The following is a 25,339-nucleotide window of genomic DNA, read 5'->3' as shown; positions in this document are numbered from 1 at the left end:
CCATCTCACACAGGCCCAGAGAGCGGATGTTGCTGCATTGCAACAGAGGCTTGCAGAGCGGTTTGTTCTTCTCCAATCACAAGAGACTGTGCAAAAGGAATTGGCAGAAATGCTAAAGCTGGGAGTAATAGAAGAGCTGCACAGCGCTTGCTGTAGCCCCATAGTTCTTGTAGTGAAGAAGTAGGGGTCTATATGGTTCTGTGTTGCAAGGTGAACTTAGTCTCATGGTTTGATGCTTATCCCATGCCCTAGGGTGGATGAGCTCCTTGACCGGTTAGGCACTACTTACTTCTTATGACGCTGGATTTAACCAAGGGCTACTGGCAGATTCCTTTGTCTATGGAAAAAACAGCCACCCAATACGGTTTGTACAATTTTATCACACTTCCATTTGGCTGGTTTGGAGCCCCTGCCACTTTCCAGTGCCTCATGGACCGGGTGCTGCATCTGCATGCTGCACAGTAGCGGTTTTTGATACGGGCGACACGGGTGGTTGCCTGGGACGGCATCGTGGTGGGGGACAGCATCACGGGCATCGGCAAAAAAATAAAAAATAAATAAAAAAATTGCTCGTACTCATGCTGCCCCGACATCAGCCAGCGCATATTGGGAATGTCGTAGGCACCGATCGGTTTTCTATCGCCCATTTGCTGGGAGTAAGGGCGCCCTCCGTTTGCGAGGTGCGCCTGCTGCTTGCGGAACAGGGAGGAGAGGGCAGGGCGGCGGGGGATTCTCTGGCTGGCTGGAGCAGCATCTAATAACCAACTCGCAAAATAAAACAAAATAAAAAACAAAACAACAAACACGAAAACACCAGGCATTATGATACAGACTTATAATTTGCACCAATGTTTTTTCTAAATTCTATACGTGAAAAGTGAGCGCGAGAGCCCTCGGTGCGCCTGCTTGCTGCTGTGCTGAAGTCAAAGTAAACTTTATTGTCATCGCCGCTACATAAAGTACAGTATATAGAGAGACGAGACGACGAAGCTCCAGTTACAGCAGTGCAAGTAAACAAACAATAAATATAAGAAGAGTAAGAAAATAAATATACACTTTAGGACCAGGGGTAAAGGGATCAATAACAATTTAAAATTTATAATTTACAGTTTGATGATTTAAAGTCTCACACACAACCCGTCGAAAGGGGAGGGGGGCCGGCTTCTTCCAAATAGAGCACATTTCATTCATAATGATGTAAATCCAAGCCCGTTATGTATTCATGATTTGAATCCTGGGTTGTGTGAAATCCCAGAAATACACCTTAGACAAAGTGAATCTGTGAACTAAGGTGTAGGTCTGTTAGGTTATGTTGTGGTGATCCTCGGGTTGGGGGATTTGTGTTCATACTGGAGTGGAAAATTAAAACCAATGGAAGATGGACAAGAAAAGTTCAAAGCCATCAGGTCCTCAGTTTAGAAAAAATAGAAAAGAAGAGGAGAAACGAGCAAAAGATACAGGTAAGCAGATGTGTCATTGGATAATGGCAGGTCATCCTGAAACAATCAGAATCAGAATACTTTATTAATCCCTAAGGAAATAATGTGGATTACAGTTGCTCCAAAAAGAAATGGTAAAAATAGTAACAGTAACAGACTAAACTCCAAACAATACATTATGTTACAGATTTTAATATGAATTAGCCATTGTCGATTTGTCCTGTTCTCATTGTATGACGAATTATGATGGCTGTTTGGTAGCTGTTTGCATACTATGCATACTCTCTCTCTCCTCATATATATATGTGTATGTGTGTGTGTGTGTGTGTGTGTGGGGGGGGGGGGGGGGGGCACTGATGCTGCATATGCTGCCGCCTACCTGGAGAATGTTATCATCCATGACGACACCAGGGCGGAGCATGTGTAGCAGGTGGCTGCAATCCCGGAGTCCCTGAGGCAGGCGGCGCTCACGGCCAACCCAAAGAAATGTGCAGTTGGACTGAGGGAGTTACAATATTAAGGATACCACTTGGGAAGCGGGCAGGTGCGTTCACAGATGGATTAAACAGCAGCCATTGCATCTTGCTTGTGTCCCAAGACGAAAAAGGAGGTGAGGCGGTTTTTGGGGCTGGCCGGTTACTACTGCCAGTTCGTGCCTGTTTTTGTGGAGGTGACCAGCCCCTTGACTGACCTCACCCGAAAGGGTGCCCTAGATCTGGTCCAGTGTAGGAAGCAGTGCCAGGCTCCATTTGTGCAGTTGAAGAAAGCTTAAAATTAGAGGGCTGGGGGCCATTTTGTCATAGGAGGTAAGAGCTGAAAACTGTCAGAGTGGGAGGCCGGGTACAGGATCATGGAAAAGGAGTGCCTGGCCATCCGGTGGGTGGTCGACTGCCTATGTTATTATCTCCTGGGCCACCGTTTCACCCTCTGATCACGCCCCACTGCAATGGCTCCACCGCATGAAGGATGCCAACACCCAGATCACATGGCGGTATCTGGCCCTCCAGCCTTTTAAGTTCAAAGTGATCCATAGGCCAGGGGTGCAGATGGTCGTGGCCTAAGTTGGGTGGTGGGGGTGTGTAGCGGAGTGTGGTTGGTGGCTCGTATGCAGGGGAGGAGTGGATCAGTGGGTTCAGGGTGTGGTGTCAAGGAAGGCTGGTTTTCGCAGCTGGTGAGCATCATCTAATCATGCCTTCTGTATTTCAGAAGCGGCTGGACTGGAGAGGAGAGAGAGCTGCTGGAGCAGAGAGCCAGTGCTGCTGAGCATTGTGCACTGCAAAGTGCTGAAGCGCAGAGACCGCAGGTCCTTTGGCTTACAGTTAGGTTTAGGATAAGGGTTAGGGTTCGGCATTCATTTTTGATGGTTAGGTTTAGGGTAAGGGGCTAAGGAAATCATTATGTCAATTAGATGTTCTCACTAAGATATGAAAACAAGTGTATGTGTGTGGTTGTGTAGGTGTGTACGCAGATGCTTGGGGGGGGGGTTAAATATGTGGGGGTAAACACAGGCGCATGCTTAGAATTTTACATCTAATAATCTCTCAACTATTAAAGTAACTGGTGAGCAGTAAATAAACACCAGGGACAATTTTACTAAATAAAGAAAGACACATTGGTCCATTAATGTAACCAAATAAACAATACATATTGAATACCCCAACTGACTAAATTGACTAAAATTAAATTGCATCTCATTGTGTTGGAAAAGAAGGAAATGCAAAGACAGAAACATCCATCATGTCACGTTTATAAATAAATGGGTGTGACTTTAAGCTGAAGGCCAATATAATATACCATTGTAAGATTTTAATAAAGCAGAAAACATTAGAATATGTTGGTTTCACCTGAAATATTTATTCAGGATCACTTTTGGTTTAAATAAATTTAAACAATCCATCAAACCACATCAAATCAGGAGTCAATGGCAAAGACTGGGTACTTGTTAAAAAGGCAAAAAAAAACTACAAAAAAACCCCCATCTGAGCAGCATACTAGCTAGACATGAAAAAATATATACTCACCCATTCCCCTAGTGTGGTTGAAGTCCCCTGTCACTATTTTACAGGACTGTCCATCTCCATTACAAACACCACAGCGGTCCTCTTTAGCAGATGAGCCAATGATGCTGTCACAGCCGATTTTCTGTCCATAACAAAACAAAACCCAACTGTAAAATAGAGGGCTGTTGAGAAGTACATTAAAATTTACATCTTTGTATGCATATGTAAAATTATATCCTTAGCTCAACATACAGCAGTCGCAAAAGGATTGTATATTACCTTGAGCATGGAATGAGTTTACCACAATATTAACAGATGAAATAAATTATTTAATTTACCCATAATTTAACAGTAAATAATTGAGGTCTGTTTATTGTATGTTAGGACTGAAAAAGAACGGGAATTTCTTAGGTAAACAGAAAATGCAGCCCATTAAAAAAAAAAGATCAATATTAATGAATCTATTTCTTTGCCTCTCTCCTAGCATGCCATTACTCACATGCCAGGATTTAAAAAAATAAGCCTCCCACTATGGCGTTATTTTTGTGCCACTATTCTGAGCGCACGTAAAAAAAATTTCCAGGTGCAAATGTTGCATTTTGAGGAGAAATTTATTTTGAGAGAAGAAAAGCTAAATTTGAGTGAACAAATTTCATTGCTGCGTGCAAAAAATGTATTTCAGTGTTTATTATTATCTTTATTATTATATACACACACAATAGCAGCCCCTCTCGCTCAGTTTTTGCATTTGCGCTTGATTGCAATGTGTTGCTCGCGCTCTCAACATTTCTGCCCGTGCGCGTTCAACTCTTTCTGTACACCGTTATATTTGTGCCACAAAACCAGCCAATCACAGACTTGGATGCAAAAAAATCTGATTGGTTGTTTTGGTCTCCAATCAGCTCGAAATGACGAAATGCAATATCCCAGAATGCATTTCATCCAAAACTCAAACGAGGCAGTGGCAGAGGAACGCAGAGTGGTGGAGTTTGAAATATCACTCTTTCTGGAATCACAAAATAAACTTTTAAAATATTTTCAGGCGTGAATGGTGCTGTGTAAACTTGAAATATCTGCTCGATTTATCAAGGTATCACATATTTGCAAAAGTGCTCTAACATTTTCGGAGATGCCTGTTACCCACCAGCTGACCGGGTGGTCAAGGCGCAGGTCCCAGGACATCGTTTTCAAACCCCCCGTGGTCTTTCGCTACTCGGGTTAAACATAATATATAAGTCACTTAGATCAGCGGTCCCCAACCTTTTTTGCGCCACAGAACGGTTTAATGTTAGACACTATTTTCACGGACCGGCCTTAACGTTTTGCGAATAAATACAACAAAATAAAATGATACGTCCAAAACAAAAAACTGTGGTATTTTGTAAATATAATAATCAACGCAAATTCACAGTGTAATTGTGTAACTTTATTAGAAGTGTCCTCCTGCGCCAACAACATTGAGAGTAACATCCTCCTCTCTGCCCCTTAATGCTCTTTGGTCGATATGGTAACGCCTAAATATTTATTTCAAAATAAGACACACAACTACAAAACAAATGTAAAGTACATGAAAATATATAATTCACCATAACGCTAAATCAATAAGAGCCCTGTGCTTGTTTCTCTGCAACGAACGTAATGATGGACAATGGGGGACAATGACACCCGAAGTGTGCCATCATATCCCATGATGTAAAATGTTCTTTTTTTATTTAAACAGCTGACTCTGAATTAAATCTAACAAAAAAAAAAATTTAAATTCAGGAGGAAACATTTTCATAAAATGACGGGTGAAATTCAAAATAGACTGACAGCTTTCCAAGTAAGACTTCATTATTAAATAAAAGGTCCAGTTATGAAGCTGAACTTTAATCTCAGCCAAACTGATTTACTCAGGAACAAATCAAACACTGAAATAAACCAAACATTAACATTTAGAAGTTATCTAAGTGACTTATATATTGTGTTTAACCCAAGTAGCGAAAGAGCGCGTGGGGTTTGAAAACGATGTGCCGGGTGTCTGCACCTTGATCACCCAATCAGCCAGGGCTGGACTGGGACAAAAAATCGTCTGACTACACCACCAGGTATTATAGGAAAAACCATAAAGCCTTTGAACTAAAACAAACGCTGTTGTGATAGTGATGTACACTGTCTTGTTGTTATATATGTATGATTTGTATACAGTGTATCACCTTCATTTTCCCTCTCACCAGATATCCAAACCGATATCATGACCAGCAGCTTTTACGGCTGTGGCTTCAGCAAACATCAGCTGATACTAGAAATTAATATTAAATAAATTCTAACAACAGCTGATCAAGCTTAAACGTGCTGCTGTTGTTTAGCGCAACATCCGCTGGTTTCTTCTTTCTGGCGCAAAGTGGGCGATAAACAAACAAGAGAGACGGGACTTGCGGCAGAAAAGCCGATCAGGTGAGAGGAGAGGGAGGGGGAGAGAATGAGAGAAGAGGCAGCTGTGCAGCAAAGACACAAGCTGTGTCCAAATTCATGGGCTGCATCCTCCTGAGGCCGCATTTGTAGACCGATTACGTCACAGCGACGCGCCGAAGGCTGTCCAAATTCGTAGACTCCTCCAAATGCAGCCGACAAATGCGTCCTCCTTTTCCCCGAATTTGAAGGATGGGTCAGGTGTGTCCTTCGTAGCCCACCATATCCCAGAATTCATAGCGCGGCCCAGCCAAACTGCAGTTTCCGGCAATGGCGGCCGCTACTAAGTTTTACAATTACTGTTATTAATCCTTCTGGGTCACAAAATAAACTTTTAACATATTTTCAGGCGAGAATGTAGCTGTGTAAACTTGAAATATCTGCTCGGTTTATCAAGACATCGCATATTTGCAAAAGTGCTTCGACATTTTCGGAGACGTCTGTTACCCACCAGCTCAATAGCTAGCCGATAGCTCGAGGGTCACTGAAGCCGCCGAGAACGGCACAACTCCCGGCACAACATTTTCAGATCACCGCCGACTTTCGCTACTCGGGTTAAACGTAATATATAAGTCACTTAGACAACCTAAAAATGATATTGTTGGGCTTTTTTCAGTGTTTTATTTGTTCGTGAGTAAATCGGTTTGGCTGAGATTAAAGTTATTAGATTAGATTAGATAAAATAAAACTTTATTAATCCCCCGGGTGGGTTCCTCCTTGGTTTTTACACCACTGAATAAACGTCAAACAGAAAACTGTTTAAAAAGAAGTATGAGACGGTCGAGAATTTACGCCAGTGTCCTGTTATATTTTAAATAGCAAGGAGCAGACGGCCGAGTTTATTAAACTCCACCGAGACAGCGGTGACGTTAATCAGAAGGCTAGACCGTCCAATTTCACAGCCGTTTACTTCCGGCCTACCCGACCTTCTGAGGACCCGGCCCACGTAGACCGCGAAGGCCGGGTCCTCAGGAGGATGCAGCCCATGAATTTGGACACAGCTACAGAATAACTCCAGCTTTGTGTCTTTTTTAGCTGAAGTATGGGACAAATCACGTTCCTTTTCACCTCACTAGGGATGTATTGTAATTGTTCCAGCCCAGAGTTGATCATGACCAATTGGCTAATCCACCACCTTTCATTGTTTATACCGTTACAAAAACAAACAAACAAACAAACATAAAAATGAAAAATCACCACCGGCCCACCGGTATGCCCAATGGCCAGTCCAGCTATGCGGTCAGCTGGTGGGTAACAGGCATCTCCAAAAACGTTAGAGCACTTTTGCAAATATGTGATATCTTGATAAATCAAGCAGATATTTCAAGTTTACACAGCACCATTCTTGCCTGAAAATATCTTAAAAGTTTATTTTGTGATCCAGAAAGAGTGATATTTCAAACTCCGCCACTCTGTGTTCCTCCGCCACTGCCTCGTTTGAGTTTTGGACGAAATGGATTCTGGGATATTGCATTTCGTCATTTCGAGCTGATTGGAGACCATAAGATTTTTTTGCATCCAAGTCTGTGATTGGCTGGTTTTGTGGCACAAATATAACGGTGTACAGAAAGAGTTGAGCGCGCACGGGCAGAAATGTTGAGAGCACGAGCAACACATTGCGATCAAGCGCAAATGCAAAAACTGAGCGAGAGGGGCTGCTATTGTGTGTGTGTATGGATAATAGCAAACACTGAAATACATTTTTTGCACGCAGCAATGAATTTTGTCCACTCAAATTTAGCTTTTCTTCTCTCAAAATAAATTTCTCCTCAAAATACAACACTTGCACCTGCAAATCTTTTTTACGTGCGCTCGAATTTTTTTACGTGCGCTCAGAATAGTGGCACAAAAATAACGCCATATCCCACACCCTTTAAAGCCTCAATATACTGCCTCCTAGTATTAAGTTAACAGTAGAGTTTGCAGTGTTTTTGCAAAGCCCAATATAGGTAGGTATTTAAAGCTAACAACAGCTGTGCATTGCATGAGCTGTTCCTTTTTTTCTTCATACTGTTCTCTTCACATCATATTAGTGTGTGTTAATGTTGTTTTCATATGTTCAGAGATTTCTTTTTTTTGGCTTGTTTTTTTAGATGTGTATTTGGTTTTAGTAGATCTTTTGTACTTTATATACACCATGTGCACAATAATTTAGCTAGGTGTATTGTTGAGGATTAATTTTACTATAGAACAAATTCAGTGCTCTCAGTCAATTGTTAATAAACCTGAATGTTTACAAATGGAAATATAAGTTTTAACATTCTAAGGAGAATACGTGTGTGAACAATTATTAGGAAATTATTAGCGTGCACAAATATCAGGCAATTGAAGGAAAAAACTACTTGTTAAATTTTATTTTGTAGAGGCAGGAAATTAACAAATCAACACTTAACATCTCAAAAACTATCTAGTATCCAATATAGCCACCTTTCTTTTCAATGACTGCCTATGAAGGGACCACGCTTGAAAGTAAAATTCACAATAATGCCACTGTGTTTTAACATTATGGTTAGCTTTTGTATTTCTAGTAATCATTGTTTCATAACTATATAATATTATCTTTGAAGGTAGTTGCATTACTCTTATTTTTTTTAATGATACTACCCAAAAGACCAACACAAATCTTGGGCCTCAAATCCATTTGTTTGACAGCATCTGAACATGTCTGCTTCATTTCTGTATGACACCTGCTCACTTTTACATAACAGTAACAACAACCAGGGTGTAATAACACTGGCATTGACAACTGACACAAAGTCCAGACATCAACAGTTATTCAAAGGCTGAAACAAATTTCTGGTCAACATTGCCAGAGACTTTAATCAAATAGAGGCTGTCTGCAGGAGCAGGAATATAATGAATATAATGGACCTGAGTGATGCACATGTAGTATGTCACAGTGACATCCGAAAGCAGTTTTTTTGGTTTTTTTTTTTGCTCGGGAATTACTGAATGTATCTAGAGCTGGGAGGTCCCCAGAAGACAGAAGTCACAAATGGAAAGAAGTCAAACTGTATATGTTCTATTTCATTACATAAGTGCAATAGTGTATACATATGTACCTGACATCTTCCATTAACACACAGGTCCACCTCATATGGTCCACAGGGAGTCCCATCCATTACTCTGTCAGCCATCAGGACTGGGACGTCTCGGCCCACTGGGCTGCAGAACAACATGCATGGCTTATCTGCTCATAAACACACACAAAATCCAGTTGTAAGATGTATGATGTAAACTAATAAAAACAGACAAGTCTGATTTTGAGCCAGTGTTAATTAGAAATAATGGAAATATTAATGGCATGGTGAACTGGGTTCACAAACAATGACTTCTAAAAGCATTCCTGAGATCATGCAGTGACAGAGTCATGTCAGCTTTTAATGTATTGATGCCTGAGAGGCTGAAGATCACAGGCATCCAATACTGATTCTTAACACTGGACGTCCTCAGTGATTTCTGTTGATTACATTATGTACTATAGATGATGAATTATTCACAGAAATCTTTCTAGAATTTGTAGCTGCAGTTTTTTACTGATTGCTGAAACTCGGCCTGGTACCATCTAACCTAATTAGTTTCAAAATGTTCTTTGTACTGTTTCTTTTTAGTACCACTTAATTTTCCAGCCATTTGTTTTCCCGATAAGTGTTGCTGCCATCAAATTAAAAGTAAGCTAATATTTTCCATGAAATAGTAAAATGTCTCACATATTTTCTGTGTTCTATAGGGAATAAATTACATGTTCGGTCAATTTTATTGGCATTTTACACAGCCTCCTTTTTTTCTTTTTTTGGAATTGGGGATGTACATTTCTACATTCAGTATAATTAAAAAATGCGGTCAAAAAATACGGGCAGCTGCCAGTTCTATCCCTTAGATAGTGTAAGGAAATGAGGTGTTATTTTTCTGCCATTTTTATTATTTCATTTTACTATTTCTAGTTTCATTATTTTGTTATTGCTATTGCATCATAATCATATAACAAGCATTTGCATTGACGCATTTATTAATAGTGATATTGCATTTAGATGTTTAAACATATTGGCACCCAATTAAGCTTTTATTACAGGTGCAGTTATAACCACTTTAAACTGTTGAGTTGAATTTATAATCTTAAATGTTTATATGCAGACTGCATTGTGAAAGAGTAACTCTGTGCCAAAATAAGACAGGAAGTTACATGTTTTTGAAGTTACATGCTTTGCAGGAAGTGAAACCAAAACCAGAGTCTGAGTGCGAGTTATTCTGAGGAGCTAGTCGGCGAGGTGAAATGGGGTGTAATTGTGGTTAGCACATAGACACACACGTAACCACACACACACACACACTTAGTTAGAGGGAATCATTTATAGGTGAAAGTTAAATCTGTTTTGCTTGGGGTTGCTTTTAGACTATATTAGGAGGAGCAAACATATTGGCAACCTTTGAAACCTTTGGAACTTCTGTTATGAAAATGATTATAATCATCTATACACAATTGCATTTTGTGCTTATTAAAGAGCTGTCGCTCCTTGGTCAAGTGAGGGTCAAAAACTTTTGGTTGGCGTTATGATCAGCCAATCTACTGTGAGCTTGACTGCAGCTGTGGAAGGATCGCAACACACGCTTACAAGACATGTATATCAGGTTATTTTTATGATCTCTTATTTGTTTACATTCTTTGATTAAGTTTTAAGTAGTACCACTTAAGTAAGACATTTATTCAATATATTACACATCAGTTTCAGTTGTGGATGTGCTGGCCTTTGTCTGGGGAGAAGGTGAGAGGTGAGACAAAGTGCAGCTGCGGTTATGACATAACCACACACATACATACACATAGTAGTAGGCTCATTTTGTGGTAAAGAGTTCAGATTTAATTCTGCTATAACTGTAAGAGTGCCGGCGTACGCGACCGAGCTGTTTCAGGAAACCGATCTGCTGATTCCAGCGATAAGCGACAGCGGTGAGACGAGCTGTGGGGGAAGACACCTGCATGGAGGCGAAGACGCGATGTTCTTTTTAAACTGTGTCACAAGTTGTCAAACAGAACATTTGGGGTTTTGAGTTGACGTATCCATGTAATTTACGCAAGAGGGGGCGTTCTAATACCCCGATGTATAAAACTGTGTTCTGAAGTTTTGGAGATAGAGATCTGATGCTGTCTGTGAACAGGGTTAGATCTCTCCGCACGTGTGTCATTAAATCTTCGTCTAATTTCACCCGGCCGGATCAGTGGTCATTATTTTGTATTCCTCCTTCAATTTCTGAACCCTAACAATAGATACACTTATGGTATCAGTTTAAAATTCCCTTCGCCTTGTTCTCAAGTTATCGCATTCACAAGATTTTCAGCTAAGGGGTAAAAACTGTATTCAGTATTATTCCAATTCAGTTGAGTTGATTGATTTCCCCCAATTCAAAATTACAATATTTTTAAATTAATGCCTCCTACACAGCAATCTACCCATCCCAGACTCAGTACTGGCTTGTTAATGGCTAAAATTGTGGGACCAGATATTGGGGTAAAAAACCATAATCCAATATGATCCATTAACCTAACCACTCATGTTACTGACATTATGGTTAATTATAAAGTAAAATGGATTAAGAGTTACATATGATATATGTCACGGTACTCTGTCTGTGACCCAGTGTGTGTACTTTCTAGTGTGAGTTAATATTATTTGATTTGTTGTTATTCATGCTCATAGTTCTCTTTATGGTCTTGTGCTTATGTTATAGTTTTAATCTTTAAGTTTCTGTCTCGGTGTTTTGCTGGGTCTCACTTGTTTCGTGGTCTCCGTGCTCCATGCTCTCCTCTGTCAGTCATGTCTCCATGTCACAGTGTCAAGTCCACGTCTTCGTGAATGTGTCATGATTCCTGTTTAATTCTGACACTTCCTGTGTTCAGTGTTTTCACTTTTGCTTCCTTGTCTTATTATATGTAATTAGTCCCAGCTGTGTTTCCCTCATTATCCTCTGTGCATTTTTCAATTCAATTCAATTTTATTTATTTATATAGCGCCAAATGACAACAACAGTTGCCTCAAGGTGCTTCATATTGTAAGGTAGACCCTACAATAATACATACAGAGAAAAACCCAACAATCATATGACCCCCTATGAGCAAGCACTTTAGCGACAGTGGAAAAGATAACATTACAGCACTCTGACTTTTTATCAGCCTGGTACAGTGCTGAAGAGAAACCTGGGGTTGTTCTTATTTTCTTCAATCAGTGATGAATAGTAAGATGTTTTAGCTTTACAGAGGGCTTTCTTATAAAGCAACAAACTATTTCTCCAGGATAAATGATGATCTTCTAAATTTGTGAGTTGCCATTTCCTCTCCAGCTTACAATTTATCAGCTTTAAAGTGCATGTTTGAGAATTATACCAGGAAGTCAAGTGCTTCTGATTGGACCCTCTATTTTTCACAGGAGCTACAGTATCCAGACTCATACGTAGTGAGGAGGTAAACTTATTAACAAGATAATCGACCTCTGTTGTGTTGGTACAATCCACCCATTGATAACAGTGGGTGGATTGTATTATTAAATTAGTTACAGCACTTCCAGAAAGATCTGCTGTGATGAAGCCTACTCCTCCTGATAAATGTTATCAGGAAGTGATCAGAGAAGAGAGGGTTTTCGGGAAACACTGTTAAATGTTCAGTTTCTATGCCATATGTTAAAACAAGATCTAGTGTGATTAAAGTGGTGGGTGGGTTCTTTTACATTTTGAGAGAAACCAAATGAGTCTATTAACGAATGCCGTGTTGAGGCTGTCATTTTTAGCATTGTTTGAGCAAGAACTAAATCAGATAAAAAGTCAGAGAAATCAGACAGAAACTCTGTGTAAGGCCCAGGTGGACGATAGATGATCACAAATAAGACTGGTTTTTGAGTTTTCCAGCTGTGGTGGACAAGGCTAAGCAGCAGCTGCAGGGGTCCAGAGAGGCCTCAGCCACCTCTGGACCCCCAGAGTTTTTTAAAACTGTACAGCCCGTTCAGTCGTCTGTCTACGCTTGAAGCTCAGCCGAGCAGTCTTAGCCTCCTGTCTCCGCTGAGAGCTCAGGCGGGCCAACAAGCCTCCTCCATCGTTAGCCGAGAGCTCAGGCAAGCCAACCCAGCCTCCTCTGTCGTCTGCTGGGAAATCGGGTGAGCTTATCCAGCCAGCTACTTACTCCACATTGCTGTTAGAGCCTGAGAAGTGTCCTGAGTGGACTGTGTGCACTGCGCAGCTCCTACTAGCTCTGTCTCTGCCAGAGGCCTCCACACCGTCTGGTTCTGATTCAGCTTCGCCACAAAACACTCCGACAATATATGATTTGAAAAGCACTGCCATAGTTTTGAAACTGACATCTGACGCCCAGACATGCTTCCAGACAAATTTATAAACCGCCGATGTGCTTCAGAGTTTTACAAACTACACACTATTGAAAGGCATGAAAAAGGCAAAAGGCAAAAGGTACTGTGAGGGTACTGTGCAGTATGACGTTTTATGGAACTCACCATCATTAACAATAGCAGTCAGCATGCCGCCCTTCTTGTTGGCTTGTTGGTTGTAGGATAGACACTGCAGATCTCTGAAGCTGGGTGACCCCTTGGGACAGGGAGGGGCTTCACAGGCCTTGTGTTCCACACTGGCCTGTGGGCAGTGTCGCCCACCTGGACCAGGTCTGTGCGCACGCACACGCACGCACACGCACGCACGCACACACACACATACAGTGTGAACACTTAGTTTAGAAAACAAGAAGTCTGGAGCGTTAGTATTAAAGGAATACATGTAAGCATTACATACATTTCATAATACCTGTAAGGACCTTTTTAGTACTAAAAGCAGTATTTATTTAAACCTTATTCATTTGATTATTACATGCAAAGTGCCTTAAACCTCATACTTCTTTTTAATAGCCAGCAAGCGAACACCTCTTCTGATTGTAAAAAGAAGGCAAAAAGACCATTGCTATGTGACCTCACTTTACACTTTATATTAGCTTGTGGTCTTAATCAGCAGCTGCAGTGTTTCTGTTTCACAGTCAGCATATGTAATATATAAATGAATACATTTTTCAGAAGTTGGACATTTTGGTATTATAAATCCTTTGTTAACTGATCTTATGAAATATTCTAATCATTTGGCATGCTTACTTTTTTTGTTCATCATTTTTTTGTCCATCAAAATTAAAATGAAAAAAAAATCTTGAGATATGTTAAAGTTTACCTTTGAGATTAATTTACAAAAGAAAAGTTTTTGCAATATTTTAATTTTTCAGATATATTAACTTCAAATACTTGTGATGTTAATGAGACCAAATTTGAAATCATAACAAAATGCCCCCTCTTTGCTTTTTGGTCTTAGGTTGGTGAATGTGTAATATTAGTAAGCAAATACACAGACACAGACAAACAGGTGACGTACGGAGGGTTGTCACATTTCCTCTGTCTGAACTGGACTCCAGTACCACAGGTCCTGCTGCATAAGCTCCACTGGCTCCATGGACTCCAGTCACCATCCACATGCTGAGGGATGGGAGTCTTACTGACACATTCGCCTGCCCTGCACCACTGACAAAAACATATTAAGATGTTTTCACAAATACTTTATTCGTAATTTATTCAAGCTAACACGCAATATAAGCTACTGGCCTGAACGACCTATAGCTCTAAGGATTTGTGAATGGATGCAGATTGTTTTTGAGCAAAACAGTCCTACCTTGTCTGCCCCACACTCCGTTCCGTCCAGGGGAGGATCCAGTTTAGTCTTGCAGGATGTCTCTCCCTCTATTAAACACCACAGCCCAGCACACATAAGGTGCTGAGACATAAAGATGATAACATGAATTCCCATATAAATGCCGGTGTTAACATAATATGTTCAATGTTTCAATTAATTTACCACCAAACTCTTTCAAAACATATTGTTTCTTTTGTCTTGTCTTTTTAGTCAGTAAATTAAACACAAAACTTCTTGTTAACATTCCACAATAAAAACTAAGCATATGAGCATCTACTACCAATGACAAAATAATAATTATATATTAAACAGAAAAAAGAAAAGGAAAAAGGGACCTGTCTCCACCACAGCTCGAGCTTGAAGACATGCACGTAATCCCCCAGGGGGTGAGAGGAAGATTTTTATACATACAGGTTTTTTTAAACCATTAATTTCTTCTAATGAAAACAAATGGTTTTGTGGAATTGTTAGACCCTTACTTTTCATACTAAAAATGTTAAAAAGCTGGTCACGGGCAAAAATATTTGAAGGGTGGGACATTATTGAAAAAATTTGAGAAACAATATGGTCGGTGTGCGTATCTCATTTATGTAAATCCAGCTGTTCAGAAGCAACCACTAAGCCCCCCCCCCAAAAAAACATCAAGTCAGAGAGAGATAATATCGTTTTTGACAGCTTCTTAAATTTTAAAACGCATATAATAATCTCACTCTTTCTGTAAACTTTCACCAACAGAATATTAGTCAGCCCATCCCTTCAATTAGCAGTACTGCTTTTCTTGTACTTAACCCAGTCATATCCCTAATTCTTTGGCTTACCACACAAACCACCAAATCATGTAAATATACTGCACAGTCCATCAACCCACCACAATATGGTGCTGAAAGATGGCTTTTGCATTCCTCAAACCAAATGCCATCACATTCTAGGAATAGAACCAAGATGGAGTAATAAAAGCTGACACTTCATGTGCTCTTTTTGACAATGCACGTGTCAGTAACATTTTCTGATCAAACCACAATAAAACCATTCCTCTTTCACTCTTTTGCACCAACAACCATGGAGATCCCCAAGTTGATGATGAATACCATGCCTAAGCATGTACTCTACCTCAGCTTCTAGACATTTATGGTTCCAAAGAGAAACTAAAAATGCTGGCAAATAGGCTGTGCATCCCCTACATCAAGGTCATGCTCCACTCAATCCGTGCAAGAAAGCACATCTCCTGGCAAACCTAGATACTGTATTTCAAAATGAGTTTACAAGCCTGAGCTTCTGACAAATGGTCCAGATTCCACTAGCTACCAAAAGGGGACTGACAACTGTATCTCCTCCTTGACAAATAGGAGAAGACATGACAAGGTTTTAACAAATTAACATGAAATAACTTCACCGGCTTCTGATGACCAGGAGCTGAAATCAAATAGTTCTTGGCCTATAATGGTGAACTCACCAGTGGAGAAAGAGCCAAGGACTAAACTCACACAACGTAGCACAGCGATCATATCTCTCTTTTATTTTAGCCTGTGATGCAACCAATGTCTCCCTTGCCAGCTCACCTGCAAGAAATAAATTGTTGCCTAAACCCATTCACATAGTTATTTAAATTTGTTGGATTATCTGTGGCCACCCATCCTTAAACACAGACAGTGGACATCTAAAAATATATATAATATGAAAACACCTGAACTCAGTGCATGATAAAATTATGACTTTTGCCTATCCCCCAGCAATTTTAAAACTTGGACCAACAAGTGAGAAAAAATGGTGTTAACTTCATTTTAACGAGATTAAGGCTGACAGCACTAATTTATATACTTCAATTTGTTGTTTTTTATGGTTTTGGTTCTCTTTATTGTTTTCTGCTTGTGTTATATTTATAGTTCCAAGTCTTTAGGGTTCTGTCTCTGTGCCCTACCTGTGTTCCATGTTTTTTGTTTAACTACTCTCAGAGGTCTGCGCGCCTACCAGATCACATCCTGCATGTCCACGTCCTGCACATCCTGCTCAGCCATCAACCAAACGACACCGTCACCGGTCACCTTCCAGGCCCCCTGAGGTTCCCTGCTTCCCTTTTCTCTCTCGTCAGGGTCCTGGAGGGTCTCTTCTTTGTCACCGCCATTGTCCTCCGGATCCATTGGCCAAGGATTATCGCCATCATGGGTGAACCTCCAGAACCTCCAGATCTGCTCCGCAGTCGCTGCCACTTCCCACAGCGGTCAGCCTCCAGAACTGATTCATTGCCACCGCTTCCAACGTGGTCGGCCTCCTGAACTGATTCGTCGCTGTTGTTGCCCACTTGGTTGGACTTCTTAACTGTCCCCTTCCTGCTGCTTCCCACACGGCCGGCCTCCTGAATTGTCTCGTTGTTGGCGCTCCCTAACGTGGACGACCTCCAGAGCTGTTATCGCTGATGCTTCCCACACAAGTGACTAACCGAAATGTTTTCTTTGTTTGTTTGTTTTTCTTGTTGTGGACTTTTTGGTTCCTTTTTTGTACTTGTGGTGTAAATATTCTGTATTTACATTCAAGAAGGCAACTTGAATTGACCAGAAAAAGATGTTTCTTTTCACCACTGTAGCCTAGCTGTCAAACAATCAGATCTCTGTTGAGCAAAGCGTTCATTTAAACTTAACTGCTAATGACTTTATAAATTTCTTCACAAACAAAACGTTAACCATCATCATAACCATCTCACAGACATATCATTGCCAACAGCTACTTTCAGTAGAGCTGATTTATTTAGACTCTTTTTCTCCAAATGATCTCTGTCAGTTAAGTTTAGATCACTGTGTCTCCTAGCATCTCTATTAGTACCTCCATTCCTACAAGACTGTTCAAAGAAGTCCTATCATTAATTAACGGTTTGGTATTAATTATGATTAATCTATCTCTATTAATAGCCTATATACCACAGACTTTTATGGTGGCAGTAATTAAACCACTAATTTAAAAAAAATCATCAAGATAACTCACCCATCACCGGGGTGAGGTTACTGAAGTAGTTACACAAATCCTTGGTGGCCGTGTCCCTTGGGTGAATGAGGTTCACCCTGAGTTCCTAAAGGCTCTGGATGTTAAACGGCTGATCTGTGAAGGTCCCTCTGGATTGGCAGTCTTAGGTGGTGGTTCCCCTGGTTAAGAAGTGGGACCAGAGGGTGTGCACCAACTATAGGGGAATTGCACTTGTCAGCCTCCCTAGGAAGGTCTATGCCAGGATGCTGGAAAGGAGGTTTTTGTCCTGGTCATGGAAAACTGGACCAGTCTAAACGTGTTTTGAGGACTTGGATAAGGTGCTTCGGGAATTTCTAGGCATAGTCAAGTGGCAGAATGCTTCCACATGGGTGGTTTCAAAATCTTGTCTCTCCGTTTTTGCAGATGATGTGATTGTGTTGGCTTCATCAGGTGGTGACCTCCAGGTCACACTGGAGTGGTTCACAGCCGAGTGTGAAGCAACATGAATGAGAATAAGCACCTCTAAATTTGAGGCCATGGTCCTCTGTTACAAAAGGGTGGAGTATTCACTTCAGGTCAGGGACGTCTTGCTGCCTCAAGCGGAAGAGTTTAAGAATGTAGGGGACTTCATGAGTGAGGGGAGAGGGAAGCGAGACATTGACATATGGTTTGGTGCTTAGCCTGCAATGATCTGGACGCTGTATATGTCCAATGTGGTGAAGAGATAACTCAGTGTAAAAGTGAAGCTCTCGATTTGCTGGTCGATCCATGTCCCTACAGAGATTGCAGATACAAGTGGTGGAAATTAGCTTTCTCCGAAAGGTGGCTGGCCTCTCGCCTAGAGGTAGGGTGAGGAGTTCAGGCATTCGGGGTTCAGAGTAAAGCAGCTACTCCTCCACACCAAAAGGAGACAGTTGAGGTAGTACGGGTATGATGAGGATACCTCCTGTTCCTGGGCACCTCTTGGGTGAGGTGTTCCAGGCATGTCCCACTGGAAGGAGTCCCCAGGGAAGTACCAGGACACATTGAAGAGATTATATCTCTCGGTTGACCTGGGAACACCTCTGTGCTCCCCTGGATAAGCCGAGAAGATGGCTGGGGAGAAGGAGGTATGGGCCTCTCTACTTAGACTGCTGCTCCTGTGAACACGCCCCTGATAAGGGGAAAAAGATGGATGAAAGGATGGATAGATGGATGGATAGAGAGATAAGTATGCTATAGGGATTTAAGGCAAAGCAATGCAGTGGTTTGAATCGGATATATCTAACTGACTCCAATTTGTTCATGTAAATGGGGAGTCTTTTTTACACTCTACAGTTATGAAGTTTGACAAGGTTCTGTACTAGGACCAATGCTGTTTACATTATACCTGCTTCCTTTCGGCAGCATTATTAGGCCTTATGTATTCATAAAGCCAAATGACACATACCAATTAGTTAATCTGCAGGAATGTCTTAATGACACAAAGACATGGATCTTCTCTAATTTTCTGCTTCTAAATTCAGATAAAACTGAGATCAATATACTCGGCCGCAGCTTATGGTATCTAACCAGACTCTTACTCTGGATGGTATGATCTTGACCTCCAGAAACACTGTGAGGAATCTTGGAGACATTTTTGACCAGGACATGTCCTTCAATGTGCATATTAAAAAAAATATACATAACTGCATTCTTGCTTTTGTGCAATATCTCTAAAAAAACAAAACATCCTGTCTCACAGTAATGCTGAAAACCTAGTTCATGCATTTAGTACTTCTAGGTTATCAGGCTGTCCAAAAACCTCACGGATAGAAAAACCAGCGCATATTTCTCCCATATTGTCTTCTTTTCACTAGCTCCCTGTTAAATCCAGAAGCAAATTTACAATCCTTCTTCTGACATACAAGGTTGTGAATAATCAGCCCTCAACTTATCTTAAAGACCTCATAGAACCAACAAAGAACATTGTTCTCAGACTGTGGACTTGTGATTCCTAGTATATTTAAAAGTAGAATGGGAGGCAGAGCCTTTGGCTTTCAGGGCCCTCTTCTGTGGAACCAGCTCCCTGTTTGGCTTTGGGAAACACACCCTCTCTACTTTTAGGGTTGAAACTTTCCTTTTTGAGAAAGCGTATATAGTTAGGGTGGCTCAGGTAACCCTGAATCCTCCTTTTGTTACACAGCAATAGGCTTAGGCTGCTGGAGCTTCCCATGATGCACTGAGTGTTTCTTCTTCACTAACCTCTTTTCACTCACAATGTGCTTATACACCAGTCTGCATTTAGGCACTGGTTATTATTCATCCGTAGCTCTCTATCACAGTGTGTCTCTTGTCACACTTTCTTGTTCTACTGACCCCGAACCAGTCCCAGCAGATGACTGCCAGGCTCAGACCTTCCGTGAGCCTGGTTCTCCTGGTTCTCCTGGACATACAGTTTTCAATGGGAGAAACGTTTCATCACTCGTCTAAGTCTTCAGTCTCAGCTGACTGCAGGTTTCCCCATCCTTATAAGCAGTATCTTTGAACAATGACTGAAACTAGCAGCACTGAATGAACTCAGTTAGTAACTGAGTTACAATATTATAAAAGTAACTAATTACTAGGAAAAGCAACTGCTGCGGTATGTTTAACACAAATGTTTAACCCTCTGGGGTCCAGGGTATAACTGGCAGTTTTTGACTACTTTTGGTTTTACCTCTACATTTCGCTTTTAAAAACTATTCATCTTGCCTTGCGTGGAATCAACCTCACATGTCTGAATTTACAGTTATTTATTCATTTTGACATACTGTATTAACACAATTGATCTAAAATCAAACAAAAAGCATCAAATCCGAGTTGAAGAAAGTTATATTTTTTACTGTAACAACCACAAACATGTTTAACGAATCATTTCATAACTTGAAATGCAAATATAAATTGTATATTTTAAAACAAGTTTTGCAAACAACAAAGTTATATTCTGCTATTCACCTAAAAATGCAGCCAAGGCATTTTTAAAATAACCATTTCAGACTATTTACAGAATAAAATAAGATCAAATAAGATGCCACAAAAATGATTTGTGCCACTCCAAAAAATAATTTCTGTCCACAATAAGATAATGGACCAGATCACAAGACTGATACCTGCGGGGCTGAAAACAGGAGGTGTATAACTCCTTCTGTTTTTCCACCTGGAGACAGCGTTTACACTGCAGTCTGCCTTTGGTGGCTTTTTGGCAGCAACTGTGTAATTCAGCAGTTGCCTCATTGTTCTGACACACACAACAAAACTATCTACTACACTACACACTAACTACACTCCAAACACACTAAACGTCACAAATCTCTAAAATCTCAAAACTCTCTCTCTTTCTCTTTCTCTTTCACTCTCTCGCTGCCGTCACTCCTAAAACTTCCCCATCTTCCTAAACAACAAATGCCATGTTGCCATATAATTTTTTGATTGGTCAACATGGTAAATTTTTCCACCAATAGGAAAGGGGTGGGTTTTTTTTCCTTTTGTTTTTTTTTCTGTTACAAGCAGAGAGTGCTTGGAAGCACTTTCAACACAGTTTTTAACGTTTCTTCCAACAGTAAACATAACGATAGTATTCAGGAAATAACATTGCATATATTTTTTTTTATCATGACTCTGGTTTTACGTGGCCTATCAACACAATTTAAAAACTGGTATATAGTTTGAAGTCTGCACTTTTAACACAAAAATGGAGACTCAGGGTTGACTTGGGTTGACTTAGCATCTTGTTGCTATGCCATCTTAAATTGCTCATGTGATTGGTTTCAAGTCTAAAGAAGACAGGTTAAATATATGAGGTGTGATCAAAATGTTGCAGAACTTAATTCATACAGAGCAGAAACATAACTATATTTGGCTGGTATCCTCTTTAGTTTTGTCTTTCTGTACACCTCTGGACCACCTACTGTGCTGCTTCTCTTAGATCACTCCCCAAATCTTCTGTTTTCTCACCTTATGAATCCTCATATGCTGTTCTGCCATGGATCTGAAATTTTCCATTAACTTCTATGTCAAACTGAGGATCATCACTGATTATGACAGTTAGTTCTCCTGCTATAACTCATAGACAAAATCTAATTTTTCACTGTAGGAGAATGCCGTATCCAACCACAAAGAAAACTCCCCTGGTTAACTTAATTTAAAAGGATGGTGGCTTGTTATTGTTTCATCCAAAAACAAAGACAAAACAGGAAGCATGGGACAAGGTGTCCTATTTTTATTATGAGAATAGTCAGAATAGTACTTTCTGAAGAGTTAAAAAAAAGCAACCACTAAACTATTTTGCTATTTATGGGAAGATTTCTGAAATTTTAAAATCCCACCTGCTTTAGTAAAAGCTGCCTAATATATCAAATATATACACAGGTGCAATGGGATTGTACCTCCATTTCACTGCAGAAGGTTGCATTGGTTCCAAAAAGGATCTGGCACTGTTCAACCACACTGTAGTGCATGCCGGGCAGCTTGGGGGGCAGCTGGACCTGGTAACGTCTCCTGAGGTCTGTGTGAAGTAGGCAGGTGCTGGTTTTTGATCTGTTTAAAATACCAAAAAGAGACATTGATCAGGTTTGCTAACAATAAACAATTTTACTTCAAAAAATTCTCTTTTTCATTTTCTTTTTATTGTCCCATTCACAAGAGACTTGGCATTTACAGCAGGGATATTTAAACAGTATTAGTTTTTCTTTTGAAAAGAGATATAGGTGGTAATTGATAATATCAACATCCACAATGCATGTTTTTTTGATATTTTCATTGTAACTTGACTTTTTAGACAAGACACTATTCCTTGGCAAAGACTTTAGCTAGCTATGTAAACAATGTAAAACAACAGTAACTCGTAAGCTGAGAAGAGAGACTTTCCAACTTTTGTTTTGTACCTGAGGAAATTCTCCAGGTCATTGCGACTGCAGGACGACCAGGAAAGATCACTGGGATTTCTTCCTTTCACCCACTCACCAGACATTATATGGGAATAGCCAATGCAGGTGGCATGGTCATCATCATGGCTCATTCCCATACTGAAAAGACAGAATAGTATACATAGAGTAGATTGAAGATGATCCTGGACTTCCCAAACTCCCAATTTTTGTACTTGATCACATAGAATCTGAAGCATTTTCTACACCACAGTCAGCATGTTAAGAATCGCATTCAATCCTCAGTTCTCCAAACATCAACGCTGACATCATTAGTCAGGCAAAGATCCTACAGTCCCATAGGTAGAGCTTAAAATAGTCCTTGGCAGAAGATTAGAAAAAAACCCACTCCATTCATAGAACATTATGACCTAACGGGCTTTATCTAGGCTAGACAGTAAGCCAATGATACACTTGCATTAATAAATATTATAAATTATTGCTCCATCAAAGTCCAGATCAAAATGTCTGGACACAAATATGCTGAAACACTTTCAAAATGACAAAAGCCAACAACTTACAACATATACAATACAAAATTCTCCACAGAACACACTATACAGGACAAAGGTTGTTCCAAATGGGTGTGACACAATAAAACATATGCACAGATTGCAAAGACAACTCTCCTGAGAGCTATATGCATGCAATATGGTCCTGCACACCTCTCAAAGGTTCTGCCAAAGGATATGTGAAGACCTATCCACATGGTTTAATTGCTGTATCCCAACCTCACCCAAGCTGTGCATCTAAGGTGACATAAGTGAATTAGATATTGAAGCACAGAAGATCATTAGTACAATAAAATAATCATTTCTCTGTAGCACTCAGTTGGCACATTTAAACTCAAGTGTTTCAGCCACATATGCAATTAAAGATAGACCTGCAACAGAAATATATCTAGGAGCAGTGGTGTAAATAAAAAATATGACAACAGTAGGCCACATATCCCCCAGTTTTTAAACAAAAAGACTGATAACACAACAACAGCAGCAACATCGATGATGTTATAGTTTAACGTGGAGTCTGTCTACAGACACGCACACACCGTGAAGAGCAATGAGGTTTTCAAAACAGCAACGCTGTTCCTGTAATCGCCATTAAAAGCCTAATTGGGAAAAAGCAAGCAGGAGTCCTTCACCAGACCACCTCAAACAACTCTGACATGAAGGAAAGTGAACTTTGTAGCTACTCTATCCACCACCACTGGTAAAGGTGGCTGGTTGGCCTCTGTGTTCAAGTCCACCTCCCATTGTAACGCTATTCTGTTTGAACGCTGCTACGGCTTCTAACTTCAGGCTTTTGTCACCAACTTTCTTATGACAGTGCTCTGTGCAATTTTGCATTGTCCTCCAAAGTTAAAAAAAAAATTGATTTAAAATTTTGCCAGTGGCACTTATTATCACTTTTTAATTGTTGGGGACTAACATTCATGTATGTTGTGAGTCCAGACCACTCATCAAAGACTTTCTTGACTGTATTTACTCTTAATCTCACTCAGTTGGTTGCTGACCTGACACATAAAAAAGGTCATACATTGGACCTTGTGTGCTCATTTAGATTAAGTGCCGTGATCACTGATATATGTGACACTAGGCTATCTACCAGTGCCTTTTTCTATTGGTGTCCCACAGGTAACTTCCTGTGTTTCCACATGCCTGGTGCATAGGTTAAACCCCTCTGCTGGATCCCAATACTCTGCTGCTTTTAAAGACTTATTGTTATACTTGCTTGTTGACAGTTATGTTGATGTTAATTGCCTTATTACCCTTATTAAGAATACATGCTCTGAAATATTGGACTCTGTTGGCCCTCTGAGGAGTAAGCATCCCTGGCTCAAAGACACAACCCGCTTTCTCAGAGGCGCCTGCAGAATAACAGAGAAAATGGAAAAAGGATAAACCCCACATTTATTTTAAAATCCTTTTGGACACGCCTATCAGAGAGCTGTGAAATCAGCTAAAGCATTTTTTTCTTCCAACTGGTAGCCAAGAATAGCCAGATGCTTTAAGTTCTTGAGTCCTTGAATCCCTCCTCAATCCTTGTCACTCGGACCACATTGTGCTTTCAACTCTGCTGTGTCAAAATTTTTTGAGTCTTTTTTTATGGACAAGATTTCTGGCCTTTAATTCTCATTTTCTACTTCTACCATGGATTCCTCTGTTTCGCCCTTGTGCTCAGCTGTCTTTTGGTCTGAGCCAGTCACATTCTCCTCTCTGTCTCAGGTAGTTAACCAGCTATGTCCTGCAAAATGCATACTTAACAGTATCCCTGCTCACTTTAACCTCTGAACCCCTTAATCCTAAAGAATTTGCAATAACTTGCATTTTTACTATTATATTTTTCATCATTTAATTTCCCAAATTTTCACAAAATTCTGATTTGTGGATTTGTTTCAGAATATCACATTGTTGTTTTTACGAAGATCACAATTTCAAATTCAAAAAACACAAAATTTAACATGGAATGAATTTTTTCTTTTATAATTTTAAGTTTTTACAAAATACTGTGTAGTATTTATACTGTAAAATTAGTTCCATTTTAAAACAAAAATACATATTTACATTTACTGCATTGGACAAAGGGGAAAACAGATTAAAAGAACTGTAAGAATTCTTTAATCATAATTTAAGAACTTTGTCTATGTGACTGATACAAAAAGTATCCACATAACTACAGAACACACAGCATAATGGAAAACCAGTGCAGTGTGTTGAATCCTCTTCACCCAAAAGCTTATCCTACAGCAGTACACATGAAATATATATTGATGTGCAAGAGTCAGAGTCTTAGAAGTTATGACTGTTGAATGTCCTCTGTTTCACAGTTAATCTGTGCACAGACAGAG

The 25,339-nt window shown here is 40.2% G+C and overlaps 2 protein-coding genes across 3 annotated transcripts in view; one reads left to right on the top strand and one right to left on the bottom strand.

Annotated features, from left to right (window-relative positions):
• Positions 1-16,687, top strand: part of mthfs (5,10-methenyltetrahydrofolate synthetase (5-formyltetrahydrofolate cyclo-ligase)) — a 104,319-nt gene extending 87,632 nt beyond the window's left edge. The window contains exons 5-6 of the mRNA XM_025910716.1: positions 2,646-2,757; positions 16,567-16,687. Of these exons, the coding sequence (XP_025766501.1) occupies positions 2,646-2,757; positions 16,567-16,672 (218 nt within the window). The 3' untranslated portion in view covers positions 16,673-16,687. The remainder of the gene's footprint in view (positions 1-2,645; positions 2,758-16,566) is intronic.
• The window catches only part of adamts17 (ADAM metallopeptidase with thrombospondin type 1 motif, 17), a 150,649-nt gene that overhangs the window by 43,593 nt on the left and 81,717 nt on the right, over positions 1-25,339 (bottom strand). For both annotated transcript variants that reach the window (XM_019355478.2, XM_025910618.1), the window contains exons 9-15: positions 22,453-22,593; positions 21,955-22,105; positions 14,594-14,695; positions 14,300-14,445; positions 13,387-13,553; positions 8,953-9,080; positions 3,461-3,581 (exon numbers count right to left, since the gene is read on the bottom strand). In XM_019355478.2, the coding sequence (XP_019211023.1) occupies positions 3,461-3,581; positions 8,953-9,080; positions 13,387-13,553; positions 14,300-14,445; positions 14,594-14,695; positions 21,955-22,105; positions 22,453-22,593 (956 nt within the window). The remainder of the gene's footprint in view (positions 1-3,460; positions 3,582-8,952; positions 9,081-13,386; positions 13,554-14,299; positions 14,446-14,593; positions 14,696-21,954; positions 22,106-22,452; positions 22,594-25,339) is intronic.

Source organism: Oreochromis niloticus, linkage group LG1, assembly GCF_001858045.2.
Source record: "Oreochromis niloticus isolate F11D_XX linkage group LG1, O_niloticus_UMD_NMBU, whole genome shotgun sequence".
In the NCBI taxonomy this organism is placed as follows: domain Eukaryota; kingdom Metazoa; phylum Chordata; class Actinopteri; order Cichliformes; family Cichlidae; genus Oreochromis; species Oreochromis niloticus.
This window is presented reverse-complemented; position numbering and strand designations above follow the sequence as displayed.